The sequence below is a fragment of the Mustelus asterias genome, chromosome 21, assembly GCF_964213995.1.
Source record: "Mustelus asterias chromosome 21, sMusAst1.hap1.1, whole genome shotgun sequence".
NCBI lineage: Eukaryota > Metazoa > Chordata > Chondrichthyes > Carcharhiniformes > Triakidae > Mustelus > Mustelus asterias.
The window spans coordinates 60,996,702-61,021,754 of NC_135821.1; the positions used below are offsets into that span (position 1 = coordinate 60,996,702).

Below are 25,053 nucleotides of genomic sequence, written 5' to 3' on the forward strand. Positions count from 1 at the left end.
TGCAAGTTGTACATTTTTTTTTGTTCCCTGCGTCTCCCATTCACTTTTACATATTCAAGCATGCACTTTGACCTGAGTAATACATTAACTTCTTCCTGTTCAACAACCCCGCTCAGTATTCCAGTTCGTCTTAAAAGATGCTGAAGGCAGTTTGGCGGGGCCCAGTCAGCAGGTTCACCCAACAACTGTCCCAGCACATCTTGGAAAATGGATCAGGAGAGAGCTAATACTCTTCCAGAGTTCACTCCGGTGCAGCCATGCCTCAGGGTAGGCACTCTCACCTCTCCACATTACAACTGGGACAGCACGGTGGCACAGTGGCTAGCACTGCTGCCTCACAGCGCCAAGGAACTGGTTTCAAATCCCAGCTTGGGTCACTGCCTGTGCGGAGACTGCACATTCATCCTGTGTCTGCCGTGGGTTTCCTCTGGCTTCCTCCCAAAGTCCAAAAGACGTGCTGGTTAGGTGCATTGGCCATGCTAAATTCTCCCTCAGTGTACCCGAACAGGTGCCAGAGTGTGGTGACTAGGGGATTTTCACAGTAACTTCATTGCAGTGCTAATGCAAGCCTACTTGTGACAATAATAAATAACCTTAAACTTGGAAGGTCACGGGTTCAAACACCACTTCAGAGATTTGAGCACAAAATCTAGACCAACATCCCCACTGCAGTACTGAAGGAGTGCTGTGCCGTCTGAGCTGCTGTCTTTCGGAGGAAACATTCAACCGATTACGTACTGCCGAACTGCAGCCACGATAGTGAAGCAGCCAGCAGTGAATGTGCACACAGCAACAGCAATGAAATATGTCAGCCGATTACTGGACTGAGGGATTAACGTTGATGTGGAGATGCCGGCGTTGGACTGGGGTAAACACAGCAAGAGTTTTAACAACACCAGGTTAAAGTCCAACAGGTTTATTTGATAGCAATTTGCTACCAAATGGCATTTGCTACCAATAAACCTGTTGGATTTAACCTGTTGTTAAACGCTTACTGGATTAACGTTGGCCAGGAAAGTGCGGAAAATACCCCAACACTTCTTCAATTACAGCCACGTGATCCTTCACTTCCACCAGCACTGGCAGACCAACTCCTGGCCAGGAATAGCAGCTTAGATTATGTGCTCGAGTCTCTGCAGTGGGACTTGAAGACACAACCTCAAGTCAGGGGCAAGACTGCTCCTCACAGAGTCATGCGTGAACAGCAGATCTCCAGCAGAAACCAAAGCATTGGCCCAACAGCCACTCGACACTCCCATTCCTTTAATACTGCTGCATCGAGGAGGAGATGGTGACGTATTAAGGCACTGGCTATCCAACTCGTTCCACCACCAAGAGAACATACCATCCAGTTAAGCCGCGATGGATTCAGATTCTTAACACCCTAAAGGTTCAACTGGTCACCCCTGTGTGGTGTAGTAGGGGGTCACACACAGTTGGGATGTATTGGGGTTGAGTTTACTGACCCTCAGCTGGGTCAGTAGTGGGAACGATGCCAGGAAGTCCTTAGCTGTCAATTTGGGTGCGAACAAACCCGGGTTCCTGATCACATCCCTATAGCATTTCCTGGCTGTGAATATCCCTCATGGGGAGGCGATGACCTAGTGGTATTATCGCTAGACTATTAATCCAGAAACTCAGCTAATGTTCTGGGGACCCGGGTTCGAATCCCGCCACGGCAGATGGTGGAATTTGTAATCAATAAAAACATAACTGGAATTAAGAATCTACTGATGACCATGAAACCATTGGCGGAAAAACCCATCTGGTTCATTAATGCCCTTTAGTGAAGGAAATCTGCTGTCCGTACCTAGTCTGACCTACATGTGACTCCAGAGCAACAGCTATGTGGTTGACTCTCAACTGCCCTCTGAACAAGTGCAACTAGGGATGGGTAATAAATGCTGATGTGGAGATGCCGGCGTTGGACTGGGGTGAACACAGTAAGAAGTCTCACAACACCAGGTTAAAGTCCAACAGGTTTATTTGGTAGCAAATACCATAAGCTTTCGGAGCACTGCTCCTTCGTCAGATGGAGTGGAAATGTGCTCTCAAACAGTGCAAACAGACACAAAATCAAGTTGCAGAATACTGATTAGAATGCGAATCCTACAGCCAGCCAGGTCTTAAAGGTACAGACAATGTGGGTGGAGGGAACATTAAACACAGGTTAAAGAGATGTGTATTGTCTCCAGACAGAACAGCTAGTGAGATTCTGCAAGCCCAGGAGGCAAGCTGTGGGGGTTACTGATAATGTGACATAAATCCAACATCCCGGTTTAGGCCGTCCTCATGTGTGCGGAACTTGGCTATCAGTTTCTGCTCAGCGACTCTGCACTGGCGTGTGTCGTGAAGGCCGCCTTGGAGAACGCTTACCTGAAGATCCAAGGCTGAATGCCCGTGACTGCTGAAGTGCTCCCCCACAGGAAGAGAACAGTCTTGCCCGGTGATTGTCGAGCGGTGTTCATTCATCCGTTGTCGTAGCGTCTGCATGGTTTCCCCAATGTACTTTGTCTACCTGACAATGTACATTGTCTACCTGATACGCTGCATTGTCAGGTAGACAAAGTATATTGGGGAAACCATGCAGACGCTACGACAACGGATGAATGAACACCGCTCGACAATCACCAAGCAAGACTGTTCTCTTCCTGTTGGGGAGCACTTCAGCAGTCACGGGCATTCAGCCTTGGATCTTCAGGTAAGCGTTCTCCAAGGCGGCCTTCACGACACACGACAGCGCAGAGTCGCTGAGCAGAAACTGATAGCCAAGTTCCGCACATTGAGGACGGCCTAAACCGGGATGTTGGATTTATGTCACATTATCAGTAACCCCCACAGCTTGCCGCCTGGGCTTGTAGAATCTCACTAGCTGTTCTGTCTGGAGACAATACACATCTCTTTAACCTGTGTTTAATGTTCCCTCCACCCACATTGTCTGTACCTTTAAGACCTGGCTGGCTGTAGGATTCGCATTCTAATCAGTATTCTGCAACTTGATTTTGTGTCTGTTTGCACTGTTTGAGAGCACATTTCCACTCCATCTGACGAAGGAGCAGTGCTCCGAAAGCTTATGGTATTTGCTACCAAATAAACCTGTTGGACTTTAACCTGGTGTTGTGAGACTTCTTACTGTAATAAATGCTGGCCAGCCAGCGATGCCCAAATCCCACCAATGAAATGAATAAAGAACAAAAAAAAGCATCACCCCGTCTATTAGGCATGGGAGAAGGTATTGAAGATGAGCGGAGCCCTTTGAACAAGTCCGACTGCTCAAGGAGGAAAATTTGTAAAATAAAATGTTGAAATGAATCTGAGCTACAAACAACAATGGACACAGAAGGAGAACCATTCAGCCCAGTGTGCTCGTGCCAGCTCTCTGGAAGCACTATTCAATTCATCCCACTCCATTTGCTACTGAACAGCAGTCGTGAAAATGACCCCCCCTTCAATTATTTATCTTGAATGGAGAGGAAAGAGAGAGCGAGACAAACAAGACTCCATGTTGACGAAATCACAATAAATACTAAAGCTCAGGTAATCTTCAGTGTTTAATCTCCCGCCTACCCCAACCCCAAACAAAAATGAACAAAATTCAGATAAACATTCCTTCAGTGTGTGATAAGGTAAAGGAACACTCATTTCAGGAGATAATCTTATCATCAAGTGTGAGCTTGAGTAATGTGCATTGGGCTTTGTCACCCCAATGTGTGTCTTTAGATTAAATCAAAATCACGAATGAGGAAGGGGTGGACAGAGAACAGGAGAGACACACACAATCTCAAAGGATAAACCAGGGCAACTCCCGACATCCTGCTCTTGCTTTCTCATTTTCCTACTCAATTAACTACTCCTAGTTATGACGTTGGTTCTCAAGTTGAAACGTGTGCATGCCAAATTGAAGGAAGATGAAAGAATGTTTTCCAACCAAACATATACATCATGCTGTTGCCAAAGACACCGATTTGCAACCTATCAGGTTCAATGTTCCCCACCGCAAACCCATCCTCCAGGGGAAATCATAGAATCCCTACAGTGCAGGAGGCCATTCAGCCCATCGAGTCTGCACTGGCCACAATTCCACCCAGGCCCTAGCCCCATAATCCTTAGCTATTTACCGTAGCCAGTCGCCCTGAGACTAAGGTGCAATTTAGCATGGCCAATCCACCTAACCCACACATCTTTGGACTGTGGGAGGACACCGGAGCACGGGAAGAACGTGCAAACTCCACACAGACAGTGACCCAAGCCGGGAATCGAATCCGGGTCCCTGGTGCTGTGAGGCAGCAGTGCTAACCACTGGGCCACCCCAAATGAGGTAACTCTCCACAAGGAATGGGCGGGGAATAAAACGGAGGGTCATTCCAGACCACTCCACCACCACACTCCAGCTAAGCAACCTGCTGTGAAAACTTGAGAACAAGTTGTAGGCTTAGAATAGGACAAAGATACCCAGGACTGAGTGAGCTGGAGTATAAAATACAACAAACTTGCATTTATTCAGTGCCTTCAACCCAGTGAAATATCCCAATGCGCTTGACTGGAATGTTACAACATAATTGGACACCAAGGCCATCACAAGGGTTCATCCGACAGTAAGAATACTTCAGTTGCAAGTAATAAAAGAATTAACTTCAGAAAGTGAAATCAAAGAAAAAGGTTTAATAAGGAAATTTCATTACCCCAACACTTGAGGGCCGCACTATGGTCCATACACGCTCCCCACAATTCCCATCTGCTTTCTATTTATACCGGGTCAGCTGATCACCACATCATTCTGCCATTGGTTACATTGTCTCCCTGGTCAGCTGACCCTCAGAGTATGTTACCATCGGTTACATTATAACAATAAGGACTGGCCGTCAAAAGCTTTTAAAGAGCGATTTAAAGGAAAAGACGGAGGTAGAGATGCCAAAGCACATTGAGGGGGAATCCCAGAGTTTAGGCCCAGGGAGCTAAAAGCACAGATGCCAATGATGGGGGGTAACCAAAAAAAAATTCAAGAGGTTAGAAGAATTGGAGGAGCAGAGAGATCTGGGAGGATTGTAAAACAGCACATTAGATCATATTAGATAATTCAGAGTCACGTGCAGGATGGTAATTAAATTAATGACACTCATGAAGAAAAAAATAAAAGCTTGGCTTTGCGGTTGCGAGAGAAGTCTGGGCGAATCAGAAACCATGAAGTGGCAGCCATTTTCTCCCCTCAGCGCTTCCTTCTCCGTAATCCCCTCACATCTGATATCTTTGCCCAAATTGGAAGATTACCTGATAAAGCTCGGCACAACATCGTGGGCCGAAGGGCCTGTTCTGTGCTGTACTGTTCTATGAATAATCTGACATTCAAGAAAACAGATGAAAACTTTAAAAATCTAGGCGTGGTTGGATCAGGAGCCAATGTAGGCCAGTGAGCACAGGGTCTGATGGAGAACAAGATATGGCACGAGTGAGAAAATCAGCACCAGAAATTTGAATAAGCTCAAATACTTATTGAAAAGAATTCAATGTGGCCAATACTGCATGCCTGCACTGAAATAGAACCTCATGCCAATATTAGCTCAAACATCATGGTTGAAATGAAATAAAAACAAAGAAATTAATAGCGGCTTCCTGGGATGAATTCAAATTCATAGAATCCCTACAGGACAGAAGGCGGCCATTTGGCCCAGAGTCTGGCCCTATTCCCATAACCCCACACATTTACCCTGCTAATCCTCCTAGGACACTAGGATCAATTGTGCATGGCCAATCAACCTAACCTGCATGTCTTTGGACGGTAGGAGGAAACTGGAGCACTCGGAGGAAACTCACAGACACAGGGAGAATGTGCAAACACTAAACAGGCAGTGACCCGAGGCCAGAATTGAACCTGGGTCCCTGACGCTGCGAGGCAGCAGTACTAACACCATTGCTAACCACATGAATTAAGATCATGACAGGTAAAAGAGTTCATTGAAAGGCAGGGAACGATGGAGACCCAGATACCAAACATCTAAAGGCCAATCCAACAATTGCATTGGATCCTGACAAAAAAAAACACAATCATATTGGAATTTGAAGGGATTCCAAAGATCTTCCTCCTTCGGAGACAGCGTTGCACTGTGACATTTCCTAACTATGAACCATATCTGATTTGGCAGGCTGATCAACATGGGAGTGGCAGGGAAACAAGATCACAGCAGTGTCGAGTCATTTTGGTGCTTCATACCAAGGCATACGCTCCCAGGCATGGGGGCTGATTGGTAGTGGTCATGAGGGAACATAGAGTGAACACCAGCATGGTCCAGCCGGACTGAATCACCTGTTTTGCTGTGAATTATTGCAGAATTACAGCTAATCCTAATTGGGCTGGACAAAACCCCCAGCTACAAGAGGGGCGGGGCTGGAAGCAAGAAAGGGGTAAATGTTTGACTCCTATTGTAGTGTAAAAATGTCCCAGCTTCCACAGACATTCTTTGGGTTGTAAAGCCGTTGAAAGAAAAAAAGGGATAAAAAGAGAATTGAGCAAGGCCCCACCTCAAAAAAAAAACAACTCAACTAACCGGTTACGGCACATTTTATATTAGATCATTCCGAGAGTCATGTGCAAGATGGTAATTAAATTGATGACACACATGAAGAAAAAAAAAATTGAGAGTTTGGTTTTGCGGTTGCAGGATGGGAGAAGTCTGGGCAAATCAGAAACCACAAAGTGGGAGCCATTTTCTCCCCTCAGTGCTTCCTCCTCCATAACCCCCTCACATCTGATATCTTAGACCAAACTGGAAGATTACCTGAATATCCGACATTCAAAGTTCGATGAATGCAGCTGGAGGTGCTTTATTAGTGCAGCCCTATCTCTCTGTCCCACTGTTCTCTTCATCTACTTCCACCGTCCCCCACTTGTTCTCAGTCTCTATCCTCTCTTGCTGCCCCTCACTCTTTTCTTTGAGGGCATAATTCGCCAACACAAATTGTCTCCCATCAGTGATTCATTTTAACTCTGAAAGAACAATAATTAATTGGCTGCAGAGCACAAGGGCTAAGTTTGAGAGACTCCAGTTCCTGTACGCAGTCTCCAAGATGCGAGCTGCAGAATTACTCAGTGTAATTATCCCCCATCCCCGACCCGCACTCTCGCCCACCAACACTCCAGGCCTGGCGCCTCACCAGCCAAAGTTACTCCTCAATACAAAATCACCACAAGCCTTGATCATGCTCTACCCCACAGCTCAAAGGAAGAACCAAACAGCAGAGGTCCTAGGGTTTTCTGAACATATACAACAAGTCATAAAGTTGAAGAATTTCCATTTGCTTTGTCTGGAGCACAAACGCTTCCCCTCAATCCCAAAGGACGCACCTCACCCACACAATTCCACTGAACTTGTTACAGATAAGCAAGAACCAAGGCTCACATCACCCAAAGGATACGCAGACATACTAAAGTTCAGTAGCCAAGATCATACATTTTGTCCAGAGTTTTTAGACTATCCATGATGGTACTGGAGTGTGGCGATTTCTTGCATGCTGTGCCCAGCATACCTTCTAATTCTATCTTTTACTCTTGTTCTTTGCTTCTAAAACTTTATTCTAACTCTTTTCTCTGCACCCTAGCTATAACTATAACGTTACATTCTGCACTCTCCTCTTTCCTTCCCTGCGTATGGTATGCTTTGTCTATATAGCGTGCAAGAAATAATACGTTTCATTGTATACGAATACATGTGACAGTAATAAATCAAATCATAGCCTTATTTACCCAAACCAGGACAACAAAAGCTTGTATTTACATAATCTCTTCAAAGACAGCAAATAATCCCAAAACACTTGATCGGCGAATCAGAGTTATAACAATGTTAACAGTGAGGCACAAGGAGAAAGTCAGGTAAAAGCTTGGTTAAAGAGGTGGGTCTCAAGAAGCATTGCAAAAGGAGCAAGAGGTAGAGACAGACAGAGGGGGTTAGGAGGGAATTCCAGAGCTTAAAGCCCAGGCAACTGGAGATATGGCAACCAATGCTGCAGTAATTGAAATCAGGGATAGGGATGTGGAATAGGCCGGGATTGGAGCAGCACAGAATATTGCGGGAGGGCTGGAAGAGTTTACAGAGATAGGGATGGGGCAAGGCCATTTGAAAAGAAGAATAGGAATGTTAAAACTAAGGTATCACCAAATGCGGAGACAGTGCAAGTTTGTAACGGTGGGGGGGGGGGGGGGGGGGGGTGAATAGGGTCCAGTGCAGATTATGACGTGGATAGCAGGATTTTTGAGCATTGCTCTGCAGGGTCACCTGAAGCCGAGTAAGACAACTCCCACACCCTTTACAAGAGTGTCTGCCTGGTTGGCAAATCAACAGCACTTTGGTGGACTGACAAGCTATGAGTCACCTACAAGATTGGGATCTAATTTGTCCAATAGAGACCTTTATAATTATGAAAAGATTTGACAGGGTAGACAAAAGTTGCCACTCGTGAGAGCATCAAAAACAGACAGCCGTAAGGGTGGCACAGTGGTTAGCACTGCTGTCTCACAGGGCCAGGGACCTGGGTTCGATTCCCGGTTTGGATCACTGTCTGTGTGGAGTTTATATGTTCTCCTTGTGTCTGCGTGGGTTTCCTCTGGGTGCTCCGGTTTCCTTCCACAGTCCCAAGATGTGCGGGTTAGGTGGATTAGTGGGGAAAATACTTGGGGTTAGTGTGAGGGGGAATAGCTAGGGTAAATGCATGGGATTATGGGAATAGGGTCTGGGTGGGATTGCGGTCAGTGCAGACTCGATGGGCCGAATGGCCTCCTTCTGCACTGTAGCGATTCTATGAAATATAAGAAACCCTTTTACCCAGGGATTGGTGAGAATGTGGCATGCACTACTAAATAGAATGTTCAAGGTAAATAGTACAGATACATTTAAGGGAAAATTAGATAAATACAGAAGAGGAAAAGGCACAGAAGTATATGCTGATGGGATGGGTGGGTGGGGGTTTGTTTGGAGCAGTTGGGCTGAATGGCCTGCTTTTGTGCTGCAGCATTCCATGTAATTCCACGCAATATACGATTACCACCAACCTACTTGCCTCGGTCTCCAGAGACTTTCCACGTAGGTCAGGTTGGTTCCTAGTCATGCCTTACCTTCCAGTCACATCAGATTCTTCTTCATGCACCTTCTCACCACAGCCTCCCCCCCACCACCCAAAGCCTCAGCAAGAGCTCAGCGTCACCCAACAACACTCACAGCTACAAACCATGACGACAGCTGTTCTCTGAAGCGAAGGGAAGCAAGAAGGCAACGTCGAATCAGACCACATCTGTTGTGGTTTCACGGTGCCCACACACACAACCATTCATGGATGTTCAAAGCATTCAAAATATACATTTTTCTTTTTTAAAAAAAAAACCACCACCTGGTTGCTGACTCATTAAAATCCAAACCACCCTGAACATCTCCAGGTCCAGTTTCACCGGGAATCGGGCCATGCCAAGCAATTAACCTCATTGGAACGTCGCTGGGCCTTCCTGCGTACGTATGCACTCCCGAGGAGTCCTGTGCAGTCCAGCAGTGGCACAACAAGCTGTTAATTGCATTGGCAAACGTTGGGAGGGATAAGTACGCCACAACACGACTGGGTGCAAACGTAATAAATTATATCAACTCCAATTACCTGCCCTTTGCTCCATGCCCTTACTCAAGAAACTTCTACTTATCGCAATCTAGAAAACTCCATTTAACCCCCTGCCCTCCCTCAACATTCAGTCTTTGAAGGTAGAAAATTCCAGATTTTTTACTAACCTTTGTGTAAAGTGCTTCCTGGATGGCCTCGCTTCTAATTTTAAGGTTATGCATACTTGGTTCAGAGTCCCCCAACAGAACATCTCTCTCTATTTAAGACCATAAGATATAGGAGCAGAATTAAGCCATTCGGCCCATCGTGTCTGTTCCGTTATTCAATCATGGCTGATATGATTCTCATCCCCATTCTCCTGCCTTCTCCCCATGACCCTTGATTCCCGTATTGATCAAGAACCTTTCTATCTCAGTCTTAAAGACTCTCAAGGGCCTGGCCTCCACAGCCCTCTGTGGCAAGGAGTTCCACAGATTTACTACCCTCTGGCTGAAAAAAATCCTCCTCACTTCAGTTTTGAAGGAGCGTCCTTTCACTGAGGTTGTGCCCTGGAGTTTTAGTCTCTCCCACTAGCGGAAATATCCTCTCCATGTCCACTCTATCCAGGCCTCTCAGTATTCTGTAAGTTTCAATCAGATCCCCCCTCATCCAGCTAAACTCCATTGGGTACAGACCCAGACTCCTCAAATGACAAACCCCTTCATTCCTGGGATAATTCTTGTGAACCTCCTCTGGACCCCCTCCAAGGCCAGCACATCCTTCCTTAGGTATAGGGCCCAAAACTACTCACAATAGCAAATCCCAATAGCAAAGACCTCAATCAGATCACACCTCAACCTATCAATTTTACATTTCTCTACCATTGGCAGCTTTCCCTTCAGCTGCTTTGCTCTGTAGCTCTCAAATTCCTTCCCTGAACCTCTCGGCCTCTCTTTCTTCCTTTGAGACGCTCTTGAAATTCTACATCTTTGACAAACACTTGGTATTTACCCTTACTGTCTCTGTGTAAGATTTTGTCGGATAAGCAAAGCACTTTGGAGATGGTTTACAATGTTAAGGGCACCATATAAACACACGTTCTGGTGTGATCAAAATGGCTGCCACTTTTGCCACTAATTCAGTGATATTTCTGAGGGACATTTCAAATGGCAAGACTCATTAGTAAAGGTTACTTTGCTGAAAAGTTGAACATCCAGGTTTGCTTTGCGTTGAATGGCTGTCCGTCTGCCCTTGGTGCTGTTGGAAGAGTCGCTTACATTCTGTATATTTTTTAAGGGCTGGCACCAAATTAATCAAAGCAAAATAAAACTGCCTCAGCACATGGGAACAAGAAAAACATCAGCTTAAAAATTAACACATGAAAATAAATATCTGCCCTCCGAAGAACAGAAGCAATGGCCTTGTATGGGACATGGACTGGACATCTTTCAACTCTTCCCGATCGAGTGTTGCAAACATTTCTCAACTAAAATTTAAATATGAACTGGACAGCTCACCAGATATACTGATAAGCGACACTCTTGATTATGCTCATTTCTAATGTGCTGTTGTACACCTTAGTTTCAATAAATCTAAACTAGAGCCAACATTTTGCACAGGGGGAAAAAAAGAGGGAAGATGAGGCTATTCTTCTGTGCCAACAAGCAGCCATTTTAGTTGCCCCTCAGCATCCACTGAATCCCTTCCCTAATGTGGATCCCTTCCAAAAATCAGTCCACTGGGATGGAAGGTCGCTTTTAGAGGTTAAGTCATAACTAAATGGCAACCTAACATTGGCAGCTGTGACACTGACTTATTACACAGCTGAAGTGGTGAAACATATAAACACACCGGCAGCACACACACACGGCCGATTAGGATACCGGGTAATCTGGGGAGGAAACAAAAATAGGAAAACATCAAGAGGGCGTCAGGCCCAAAACACAAACCATGTATCCATAACTCAAGTCTCATTGGCTCACCATCCCTCGCTACATCCTTCCCAAACATGCGCTCAATTTCCCCCTGAACCCATCAATAACGGCCACTTTAGTGAGCTCAGTAACTATTATTCCACAATTCTATTACCCTTTGGATGAAGAAATTTCAGCCCCCGTCCCTTTTTTGTTGATAATTATGGGATCTTTTAGCTTGTGAGTCATCTCCCTGCTGCCTTCCTTCACTACTTCAAAATACCAGCAAACCTCGCTGGGCTTGGACCAACAAACCCCACTGAGACAAACAGGTAACACCTGCTTAGTTACAGTGAGATGGGCACTGCACAGCCACCTGAGTGGGGCATTAAGCTAGCATTCTGACTCTTAGCGCAGAAGCAAGCTATTCAGCCCATAGTCTCTCTGCTAGCTCTTTCTCCCATAGCCATGCCAGAATAAAATCTCCTATTTCCAGTACAGCCCCTGTTGGAAAGTATTATTTATGGCATCCACCAGACCTATTTGTACTTTCATTTTATTTGCCGGTTTGAATGTGGTGTGCCAGGAGGTTTGGAATAAGCCACTCTCAACACCCCACATAAAACAGCCAGCAATCGGGATACTTAGAACACATAAACATGGAACAAACGCACCCTCAACTCCACATTAGTTGAAAATGTTTGCAAACAAGTCAGATTGAGCCCCACTAATAGATAAAAGTGGTTCTCTATGGTTCAGACCACATACAGCAACAACTTGCATTTATATAGCGCCTTCACTATATAAAAACAGCAGGGGCATTATCAAACAAAATTCAACATAGCCATAGAAAGAACTATTAGGAGGGGTGACCAAAAGCTTGTTCAAAGAGGTAACCTTTAAACAGGAGGGATTTCGAGGGGCAACTCCAGAGCTTACGGCCCAGGCACCCGATGGCATGGCTGCCTTGATTAAAAATCAAGGATACACAGGACCAGAACTGGAGGAGCACAGAGATCTCAACGTTGTTGGGGGGGGGGGAGGATTTCAGAGATAGCAAGGGAGGGGAAGGCATGCTGACGTGACAGATATCTTAGATTGTCTTGGCAGCTTTTGTAAGGTGCGCATGACAGAGCACAAAGTGAATACCATCATTTCCATTCACTCATGTTCCATAAAATAACATAGGAGCAGGAGTAGGCCATTCAGCCCATTGAGACTGCTCTGCCATTCAATCAGATTGGGGCTGATTGTCTACCTTTACACCATTTCCTGCACCATCTACATATCCCTTGATAGCAGTAGAACAAAGAAGAACAATACAGCACAGGAACAGGCCCTTCGGCCCTCCTAACCCGCGCCGCTCCCTGGTCCAAACTCAGATTTAGGACTGAGTTAAGGAGGAACTTCTTCACACAAAGGGTTGTGAATCTGTGGAATTCCCAGCCCAGTGAAGCAGTTGAGGCTACCTCATTGAATATTTTAAGGCAAAGATAGATAAATTTTTGAACAGTAAAGTTATGGTGAGCAGACGGGTAAGTGGAGCTGAGTCCACAAAAAGATCAGCCATGATCTTATTGAATGGTGGAGCAGGCTCGAGGGGCCGGATGGCCTAGCTCCTAGTTCTTATGAACCAGTCAAGTGAACCCTCTCTGCACCGCCTTTAATGGAATTGTTTCCTTCCTCAAATATAGGAGAACAAAACTGTACACAGTCCAGATGTGACCCCACCAACAACTTTGCCACTTTTATATCGCTTCCCCGCAACAAATAACAACATGCCATTCACCCTTCCAATCACCCATTGTACCTGCACACAAACCCTCCGTGATCCATGGACCTAGACACCCATATCCTGCTGAACCAGAGCCCAGCAATCTTGCTCCATCCAAACAATGCCCTGCTTTGCTATTCTTCCTGTCAAAATGGACAAGTTCACCCAGACCAATTTCCGTCTGCCAAATTTTTGCCATATCCCTTGATGTCATTAGTCTCTAGAAATCTATATATCCCTTTGCAGACTCTTTAGAACTTAACCTCCTACCTGTCTTTGGGTCATTAGCAAATGTAGCAACCATACAGTTGGTCCCTTCATCCCAGTCATTTGATATAGATTATAAATAGCACTAATCCCTTGGCACCCCAGTTCTGACATCTTGCCTACTGTTTCCAGTTAGCTAATCAATCCCCTATCTGTGCTAATGTGTCACCTCTGAGACCATGCGCTCTTATTTAGTGTAGTAACCTTTAATGCGACACCTTGTCAAACACCTTCTGGAAATCCAAGCACACCACACACCTACAGGTTCCCTTTTATCCACCTTGCTTGCAACTTCCTAAAAAGCAATGTAATAAATTTGTTCAACATAATTTCCCTTTCACAAAACCATGTTGAATCTGCCCGATTTCACTGAGGTTATCTGAGCACCCTGCTAGAACCTCCTTAATAACAGATTCCAGCATTTCCCAATGGCAGATGTTAAGCTAACTGGACGGTCATTTCCTACTTCCTGTCTCCCTACCTTCTTGAATAGAGGAGCTGCAATCGCTATTTTTCAAACTGATGGGACCGTTTCAGAATCTAAAAAAAGTGTTTTGGAAAATTGAAACCAGTACATCGTCTATCTCAGCAGCCACTTACATTCAAACTCCAGGATGAAGTCCATCACTTCCTGGAAACTTGTCAGTTTTTAGTTCTAATAATTCTCTCAGTACACTTTCCCTGATGACGGCAATTATTTTAAGGTCCTCTCTCCCTTTCATCTCTTGATTTGCAATTATTTCTATAAAATTGTGTGTGGCATTTACAGTAAAAGACACAAAATATCTATTCAATTCATCCGCCATTTACTTATTCTTTTGTGGTTGCATTGGAGGGGGTGCAGAGGAGGTTCACCAGGATGCTGCCTGGGATGAAACCCTTATGAAGAGGGGTTGGATAGGCTTGGGCTGTTTTCGTTGGAGCAGAGAAGACTGGGGTGGACAAGATTATGAGGGGCATGGACAACACAGGATAAAGAGATGCTGTTTCTCCTTAGTTGAAGGGTCAGTCACGAGGCAACATGGGTTCAAGGTGAAGGATAGGAGTTTTGGGGGGATTGTGAGGAAATACCTTTTTACCCAGAGGATGGTGATGGTCTGGAATGCGCTGCCTGGGTGGGTGGTAGAAGTGGGTTGCCTCACATCCTTTAAATGTACCTGGATGAGCACTTGGCACAAGGTAACATCCAAGTCTATGGGCCAAGTGCTGGTAAATGAGGTTAGGTGGGAGGTCAGGTGTCAGTGCAGACTTGATGGGCCAAAGGGCCTCTTCTGCACTGTATGATTCTATAATCCTATTATTAATTCCTCAGGCTCACCCTCTGGGGGCCCAGTGCTCACTTCAGTTACTCTTTTCCTTTTTAAATACCTGTAGGAACTATTGTCTCTGTTTTATATTTATGCGTGCTCTCACACTTCTTCCTTTTTTTTGCTTAGACATTTGTTGCTATTATGGCAGGCATTTGGAGTTGGGTTGCTATTCAGCCATGATCACATCGAATGGCAGAACAGGCACTAAACGGTGTCCTCCTGTCGCTATGTCACAGGGATTGCAGAGGACCTGGAGGGAGGGCAGTTAGGAGTGTAGTCCCATCACAGCACCTTGCAATGGGACAAAGGAGCAACATTTATATAGCACTCTCAAGAGAAGGCAAACCAAAATCCCACCCATAACACACAGGAAACACTGCACCCTGTAAAGAAACGCCCCAACTCACTGGAAGGAACAACTTCTGCTACTGGAGTCCTTCCCCAGAAAAACTGCTCAGTCAACGCTCCTTCCTCATCCCCCACAAAAAAGTAGGTCATCTACCAAATTAGATATTGTCTAAAAACAGTGGGTGCATTTTGGGGGTAGATAATATCACCTGTTACCCAATCCGTGACAGAGAACTTTAATGAGCTCAGTAATAAAGGTGTCACAGGTGAATATTTTGTAACTTTAACCCATAGCCCATCAAAAGGGGGGGGAGGGGGGGGGGGGCGAGTGAGCCAGGGGGTCCGTACAGAGACAACACTAGATCTAAATGTTGAGCACAACACAAAAGATGCAAGATGAAAACAGATACCTTTTACATTTAGAGAAAAACATAGCAGCAACTTTCCTTGTGTTTTGAAATTAAGTCATTACATTTCATGTTTTATTCTAAAATATCTCTTTTGTTGTCTGTTCCAATTTTACTTGACCCACAAGCTGCCTACACTAGTTAGCAATACATATCACCTCCAAAGATAAAATATTTATGAGATTAAAGGTTGTGCCAATAAAGTACCAAAGCTTGGTTTAGTTTCATTTTCATTCATTTTAATCTCACACAAGAGGAAACCCCCAAATAACTGACTCCCCCCCCCCCCCATTTAAAAATATAAATATTTAGAAAGTCCTTTTAATTTTATTTTTAAAAAGCGCGACTTAAATCTGCCCCAGGCAACATTTCAGACAGTGACAGTTTGATCATCTTTGAAAAAAATGATGATCAGTTAGGTTTGGGTGACAAATTCGCGGGCTGCATAAACTTTTTTTTTGGGTGCAAGGGAAATTATTTCAAAATTGAGACAGCAGAGTTGTAGTTAGCAACCATCTGATCCGTTTCGCTATTACAATAGATCCTGTTACAAAGCAAGAGAAACCTGCTTTCACACCACACTCCCCATCCCATGTATACAAAGTGGGGGGGGGGGGGGGGGGGGGGTTATTTTTCAATGTTATACATTTCCTTCAAATGCTGGAAAGAGCAACATTAATTGCCCAGAGGGATCATTAGTGCACCAATGGTCTGATAGCTCCAGGAACTCACCTAAGCACACAAGTATAAATGCACAATTATTTCCAAAATGAATATATAAATCACACTTACCGGTAGGCGTCCTGTGTTAGCCCTTATTGTTCTAACTTCAGGTCCTTGAGGGGTGGTGTACAAGCAGTCCCCACTGTTATCAGAGTACATGACTCCTGCAACCTGGGTGAAATAACTGGCAGGGATGGTGGGGATCTGGGGGCTACACAGACCCGTACTCCCATTTTCCACATTAGTAAGTTTTTTCTGGGAACTGCCCACCACCCCAATAATGCCCCTGCCTGGGGCTGGGGAAACTCCCTTGGGCATTTTTGGGGGGGGTTTTTTGCAAGGTCACACTGTCTTTTCCCCCACTCTCCCCCTTTTGTTTGCAACGAGAGAGAGAGAGAGGGGCAAAACAAAAATGGTCAACTTCAAAGCGGGATTTGAATACAAAATAAAAAGCAAAATCAACAAATGCAGACATATAAATGACGGGCAAAGTCCCGGGATCGGATTGCACGGGGTCCCGCAGCTCAGGCTGCTGTGGATGCAGCAGGATGCAATGGATTGTGAAAAGGTCTCCCCCCTCTCTTCTGAATCAGAGCGAAAGATGGCTGCAGAAACTACTAGCAGCTCCTGAGTGCAGCCTGATTCACAGACTCTGAAAGTCAGCCTCTGGCGCCAAAGCCTGTGCCGCGAAATTCATATTTCCCGCCATCTCTTGCAAATACCCGCCTCTGATTGGCCAGTAACTGACTCGGATACATGCAGCAGCGACCAATCACAGCGCCGTGCCATTTCTTAAAGTGAAAGGCCACACAAAGCAGACTTTGGACTCCAGCTGAGAATGTCACAGTGCCCCCCCTGACAGATCTTATCTAAAGTGTCATTTATTTACTGGTGTCGGAAAGTAGCCTTGCATTAACACCGGAGTGAAGAAACTATGAAGTTTCCGCTTTTTTTTAGCTGCAGTGAAAATTGAAACAATTTTTTTTTTTGCTCCACCTGCGTGTTATTCAGCATCCCAGCAGTGCAGAAAGAGGCCATTCGGCCCGTCGAGTCTGCACGGGCTCTCCGAAGACTCTGGGGCGGTACGGTGGTAAGAAGTCTGACAACACCAGGTTAAAGTCCAACAGGTTTATTTGGTAGCAAATGCCACTAGCTTTCGGAGCGCTGCCCCTTCGTCAGGTGGAGTGGGAGATGTGCTCACAAACAGGGCATACAGAGACACAAACTTAATTTACAGAATGGCACAGTGGTTAGCACTGCTGCCTCACAGTGCCAGGGTACTTGGGTTTGATTCCCGGCTTGGGTCACTTTCTGCATACTCTCCCCGTGTCCACCTGGGTTTCCTCCCACAGTCCAAAAGATGTGCTGGTTAGGTGCATTGGCCATGCTAAATTCACCCTCAGTGTACCCAAACAGGTGCAGCGACTAGGGGATTTTCACAGTAACTTCATTGCAGTGTTGATGTAAGCCTACTTGTGACAATAATAGATAAACGTTAAAAGAGAGAACATCTTACCTATCCCCATAAGCCCACACTTTTACCCCACTAATCCCCCTAACCTAAACATCTTGGAACACGAAGGGTCAAGTTAGCATGGCCAAATCCACCTCACCCGCACATCTTTGGACTGTGGGAGGAAACTGGAACACCCGGTGGAAACCCACGCAGACACGGGGGGAAGGTGCAAATTCCAAACAGACAGACACCCAAGGCTGGGATTGAACCTGGGTGCCTGGTGCTATGAGGCAGCAGTGCTAACTACTATGCCACCGTGCTGCCCCATTATTATTTTGATTTGATTTATTATTGTCACATAGAATCCTACAGTGCCATTTGCCCATCGAGTCAGCACTGACCATAATCCCACCCAGGCTCTATCCCCCTAACCCCATGCATTTACCCAAGCTAGCCTCCCTGATACTAAGGGGCAATTTAGCATAGCCAATCCACCTAACCTGCACATCTTAGGACTGTGGAAGGAAACCGGAGCACCCGGAGGAAACCCATGCAGACACAGGAAGAATGTGCAAACTCCACACAGACAATGACCCAAGCAGGGAATTGAACCCGGGTCCCTGGCGCTGTGAGGCAGCAGTGCTAACCACTGTGCCACCGTGTCACCTATGGTATTGGGATACAGTGAAAAGTATAGTTTCTTGCACGCTACACAGACAAAACATACCATTCATAAATTACATAGAGTGAACAAAAGAAGAGGATGCAGAATGTAGTGTTACAACCATAGCTAGGGTATAGAGAAAGATCAGTTTAATATATGGTAGATCCATTCAAAAGTCAGATGGCTGCAATTTTGTACTTTATATATGGGGAGTGATTTCATTTTTTTTGCTAATTTTCTCCTCGTCTCTGCTCTTTGGTGACTAAGTGGCCTAACAGCGAATCGCTGCAGGTCATGTCAAGTTCTGAGTTCAAGTCCTGCTCTGGAGATTCATGTCTGTCCATGCCAATCCAGGCTGACACTCTCAGTGAAGTACTGAGGGAGCGTTGCCTTGTTGGAGGTGTCAACTATTGGATGAGATATTAAACATGCAATTCCCCTCAAATGGATATGCTATTTCAAGATGAACAGGGGAGATCTCCGCAGCATCCTGTTAAATATTTGGCCCTCAAATAACAACATTAGAACATAATGGAAATAAAGAGTCATGCATACTCAAAACATTAACTCTCTGTTTTCTCTCTCCACAGATGCTGCCAAACGTATTGCATTTTTCCAGCCTTTTCTGTTTTTGTATCATTAGAACATAGATTGGCTGGTCATGATCACATTTCTATTTGTGGGATCTTGCTGTGCACAAATTGGCTGCTGCATTTCCCTACATTACAAGAGTGCAGCATGATGGCACAATGATTAGCATTGTTGCCTCACAGCTCCAGGGACCCAAGTTCGATTTCAGCCTTGGGTGACTGTCTGTGTGGGTTTTGCACATTCTCCCCGTGTCTGCATGGGTTTCCTCTGGGTGCTCCAGTTTCCTCCCACATGGCAAAGATGTGCAGGTTAGATGGATTGGCCATGCTAAATTGCTCCTTAGGGAGATTATTGGGGTAAATGTGTGGGGATAGTGCAGGAGGATGGGCCTGGGTAAGATTCTCTGTTGGAGAGTCAGTGCTGACTCGATATAAATGGAAGCCCTTTATCAAATTTTAATGCAACATGTTGTTGCTGACTGGGGCATCCCTGCCACACACTAACCCTTCCAGCACGCTGTGTCAACACTTTCAAGAACAGGGTGACAGGATAAGGAAGAGTGCTGGGGACCCTGGGGCGAGGAGAAAATGAGCAAAAAAAAAGAAATCCCCATATCTTAAAGTACAAAATTGCTGCCATCTGACTTTTGAATGGATCTACCATATATTAAACTGATCTTTCTCTACACCCTAACTATGACTGTAACACTACATTCTGCATCCTCTTCTTCCGTTCTCCCTATGTAATCTATGAATGGTATGTTTTGTCTGTATAGCGTGCAAGAAACAATACTTTTCACTGTATCCTAATGCAATAGGCGACACGGTGGCACAGTGGTTAGCGCTGCTGCCTCACAGTGCCAGAGGCCCGGGTTCAATTCCCGGCTTGGGTCATGGCTGATTTGCCTTCACCTTAACCCAGAGGGATTGAAGCCAATTGTAGCTTTCCCAAAGCCTCTGCAGCTAAGCTTGGCAGAGTCCCAGGAGAACACGACGCAAGACTTCGCCAGATTGAGTAAGAGTTCAAGCAATGGAGAGCTGTTGATTCAGAAATAAACTTCAACCTTATATCTCGGCTGTGGATAGTGTGGGAAGAAAACATCTTCTCACCGTGGGAGGAAACAGGGAACAAACGTGAGTAGAAAGAGACAAATGGACTAAAGGAGACAGAAACAAAGAGACATGGAGAAAGTGGCAAAGGGAGAGAGAAAAGAGAGAGAAGGGAAAGTGGAAAGGTAACCATGGGTCTATAATAATCAAGGTAGTGTCAACACTTCAACATTTAATTCTTTGGAAGCATAGAAATTCTTCTTTAGCCCAATACAGCACGATGTACCAGAGGCAACTCTGCCACCCAATCTTTGCAAAGATTTCTGTGGCTGTGTCTGTTTCTCAACACTTGTCACCCCTTCCCCTCACCACAGTTTCTTTCCCCCTTTTACTGCTGTCATGAAAGGCGCTATATAAATGTGATTTCTTGATCTCTTATTAAGAAACCTATGTCAAAGGATGTGAATCACCTCGCCCAGGGATGTTACAAAATCTCAAATCCTTTTTTGAAGTAACGAGAAAGCAGCGAAACACTTCCTCCCTCAGTGTGCCATATTGGCGATGGTTTAATTAACAGAATCTGGATGTGGCAGAACACAGATGTTGGTGAGATGTGGAGTTTCCAGAAATAACAGCCATTTCCAAAGCTGCTCACCTGTTTGCCTATCCATTTTTAGCCTCTGGTGGGAGTACGGGGCGGGGGGGTGAGGCAGCAGGTGAGCAGAGAACTGGCAAAGTAATGTAAATATGAGGTGGTGCACATTGATAGATTTGGAGAATGAGAGTCTAAATGAGAGGAGAAGAAAGCTCAAGGGGCACAGATGCACAAATCATTAAAAGTAAGAACAAAGCACTGTTGTTCATTTATAGGGAGATAGAATCAAAAAGCAAAAAAGGTTGGGCGGGATTTTCCAGTCCTTCCCGCCAATGGGATCTTCCAGTCCTGCCGAAGGCGACCCACCGCAGCGGGTTCCCCGACGGTGTGGCCGGCTAACAATGCAAATGGCCACTGACTTCGACGGGACCAGAAGATCCTGCCAGTGGCCAATGGCAAGCTGCCTCCGTTGCCAGAAAACCCACTGTGAAGTTGGGCGAGTCTGAAAGTTCCAGTCGTTAAACTTGCATATAACTTTGGTTAGTCCATTGTTAGAGCTCTGTGCACAGTTCTGATCTCTATATTACTAAAAGGATATGGAAGTACTTGGAGGATGTGCAAAAATGATTTCCAAGAATGATGCAAGCACTAAGATTATATACTTATCAAGAAAGATTAAACAGGCTGAGCTCATTTTTCTACAAAACAGAAAACTGTAATAAACGTAAGGAATATGTTCCAAAGGGCGGCACGGTGGCACAGTGGTTAGCACTGCTGCCTCACAGTGCCAGGCTCCCAGGTTCAATTCCAGCCTCGGGTCACTGTCAGTGTGGAGTTTGCACATTCTCCCCGTGTCTGCATGGGGTTCCTCTGGGTGCTCCTGTTTCCTCCCACGCTGTGCGGGTTACAGTGATTGGCCAAGCTAAATTGACCCTTAGTGTCAGGGGGATTAGCAGGGTAAATACTTTGGGTTACAGGGTTAGGGCCTGGGTGGGATTGCTGTCGGTGCAGGCTCGATGGGCCAAATGGCCTCCTTCTGCACTGTAGGGATTCTATGACTGTGGGGAGTCCAAAACTAGAGTTTATAAATGTAAGACAGTCACTAATGAATTAAATAAGGAACTCAGGAGTAACCTATTTCCCTGAGAGTTGTTAAAATGTGGAACTTACTACCACGTGAAGTAATTGCGACAAATAGCACAGATACATTTGAGGGGAAGCTAGATAAGGGGGAAAGAAGTTAAATGATGCATTGACAGTAGGTGAGGGAGAGTGGGAGGAATTGTATGCAGAGCATCAACATCAGCATGGATTAGTTGGGCTGAATGGTTTGTTTCTATGCTGCAAAATTCTACATAAAAGATAAAAAGAGCGATGGCTCATTCATTACTTTATTGTTTGGAATCTTGCTGTCTGCAAAACTGACTGCATGAGAATAATGGCTGCATATCAAAGTGATTAATTACATATAAAATACCTTGATACTTTCCTGAGCACAATCTTATATAAATGCAAATCCTTCTTAATGTATTGTTGTCCTGGTAACACAATCCATTTATCATTTTACCAGTACTCTGTAAACACGGATGGGTAATGACAAGTTTGGTGATGCACTAAAATGCCAACAAGTGTGTTCAAAATAAAATCCTTTCCATTTCAGTGAAAGGGGTGAATGTTTTTCACACCCTCAGTACATAAGATCTTAAGACCATAAGACGTAAGGGCAGGAGTAGGCCATTCGGCCCCTTGAGCCTGCTGTGTCGTTCAATAAGAACATGACTCTTCTGTTGTAGCCTTAACTCTGCTCTTCTGCCTGCCCCCATATCATTCAACTCCCTGAGAATTCCAAAGACTAATGACCCCCCCCCTCCCCCTGAAAGAAGAAATTTCATCTCTTTTTTAAAACATACTTTTAAACAGTGTCGCCTAGTCCTAGATTCATCCACGGGTGGAAACATCTTCTCAACATCTACTGTATCAAGCACTCTCAGAATCTTAAATGTTCCAATAGGATCATCTCTCAATCTAAACTCCAATGTGGCCCAAACTGCCCAAGCTTTCTTTATTAGACAACCGCTTCATCCCAGCAATCAATCTTGTGAACATTCTATGAATTGTTTCCAATGCAAGTATATCTGTCCCTAAGTAAAGGGACTAAAACTGTACGCAGTACAGCAATGGTCTCAGCAATGTCCTGTACAGCTGTAGCAAGACTTCACTATTTCTGTATTCCAACATCCTTGCAACAGAGGCCAACATTACATTTGCCTTCCTATTTGTTGTATCTTCATGATCATTTTTTGTGATTCATGTACAAGTAATGTATCGCAGCATTCTTTAGTCTTCCTCCACTTAAATAATATTCTGATTTTCTGTTCTTCCTGCCAAAGTGGACAACCTCACATTTTCCCACATTACATTACAAGTGCCAATTTTTGGCCCTCTCACTTAATCTATCTATATTCCTCTGAAACTCTTTGTATCCCCCTTCACGACTTTCTCTTCTCCCTTATTTTTATCATCAGCAAATTTGGATACAATGTAGTCAGTCCTTCGTCTAAGTCATTAATATAGATGATCGTAAATAGTTGAGGCCTCAGCATTGATCCATGTGGCACTCTGGGTAGCTACAGTATGCAAAGTTGACATTTATTTAACCCGACTCCCTGTTTCGTGTTATCTAGCCAATCCTCTATCCATGCTAATAGTTGACCCCAACACCATGAGCTCTAACCTTTCATGTGGCACTTTGTTGAATCCCTTTGAAAATCCAAATGTACAAAATGCTCATGGACACTCAGTTTGGGTTCTGCCAGGGTCACTCAGCTCCTGACCTCAAGTCAGCCTTGCTTCAAACATGGACAAAAGAACTGAATGCAAGAGGTGAGGTGAGAGTTATTACCCTTGACATCAAGGCAGCATTTGACCAAGTATGGCATCAAGGAGCCCCAGCAAAACTGAAGTAAATGGGAATCCGGGGGAAAATTCTCCGCGAGGTTGGAATCCTATCTGGCACAAAGAAAGGTGGTTGTGGTGGGTGGAGGTGAATCATCTCAGCTCCAGGACATTATTACAGGAGTTCCTAAGGGTAGTGTCCTAGGCCCAGACATCTTTAGCTGCTTCACCAATTACCTTCCTGGCATCATAAGTTCAGAAGCAGGGATGTTCACTGTTACTGTACAATGTTCAGCACCATTTACAACTCCTCAGATACTTAAGCAGCTCATGTCCAAATGCAGCAAGACCTGGACAATATCCAGGTTTGGGCACAAAAGTGAGCGGCAAGTAACATTCGGGCCACACAAGTGCCAGGCAATGACCATTTTCAATAAGAGAGAGTCTAACCATTGCCCCTTGACATTCAATGGCATTACCACCACAGAATCCACCACTATCAAAGTCTGGGAGCTACCATTGACCAGAAACTGAACTGGACTAGCCATATAAATACTGTGGCTACAAGAGCAGGTCAAAGGCTAGGAATCTTGCTGTGAGTAACTCACCGCCTGATGCCTCACATCCTGTCCGCTGTCTACCAGGCACAAGTCAGGAGTTAGCTAGAATACTCTCCACTTGCTGGGATGGGTGCAGCTCCAGCAACACTCAAGGATCTTGAAACCATCCAGGACAAAGCAGCCCACTTGATTGCTACCTCTTCCACAAACATCCAATCCCTCCACCATCATTGAATAGTGGCAGCCATGTGTACTATCTGGAAGAAGTCACCAAGATTCCTTAGGCAGCACCTTCTAAACCCATGGCCACTATCATCTAGAAGGACAAGGACAGTAGATACTTGGGAACACCACCACCTGGAGGTTCCCATCCAAGTCACTTACCACCCTGACTTGGAAATATATCACCGTTCCTTCACTGTCGCCGGGTCAAAATCCTGGATTCCCTTCCCAACAGCACTGTAGCTGTACCTACATCTCTGCAGCAGTTCAAGAAAGCAGCTCACCACCACCTTCTGAAAGGGTACTAGGGATGGGCAATAAATGCTGGCCTAGCCAGTGACACCCACATCCCGTAAATCTCTTGATTTTCTACTAATCTACTAGGAAATCTAAAACACTTTACAGCCAAAGAAGACTAGTTACCGTTGTAATGTAGGAAAGATTGGTGGCCAATTTATGCACAGCAATCTCCCGCAAACAGAAAATGTAATCATGATCAGGTAAGTGGATACCATTGCATTGGTAGATTGGTAGATTGGCAGATGTCTGGATTAATCATCTGGAAAACCCCAGTTCAAATTCCAGCATGATAGCTTAAAAAAATCCCTGTTGAGTATAAAGTTGACATCAGTAAAAGTGATCATGAACCTGCCGAATGACCAATTCACTGAAGTTCTTCAGGGAAGGAGACCTACTGGCCTGGTCT

At 45.1% G+C, this 25,053-nt stretch overlaps 1 protein-coding gene across 1 annotated transcript in view; it reads right to left on the reverse strand.

Annotated features, from left to right (window-relative positions):
* The window catches only part of e2f2 (E2F transcription factor 2), a 53,336-nt gene extending 36,703 nt beyond the window's left edge, over positions 1-16,633 (reverse strand). The window contains exon 1 of the mRNA XM_078237192.1: positions 16,385-16,633. Coding sequence (XP_078093318.1) covers positions 16,385-16,633 — 249 coding nt within the window. The remainder of the gene's footprint in view (positions 1-16,384) is intronic.
* Between the last annotated feature and the right edge of the window lie 8,420 nt (positions 16,634-25,053).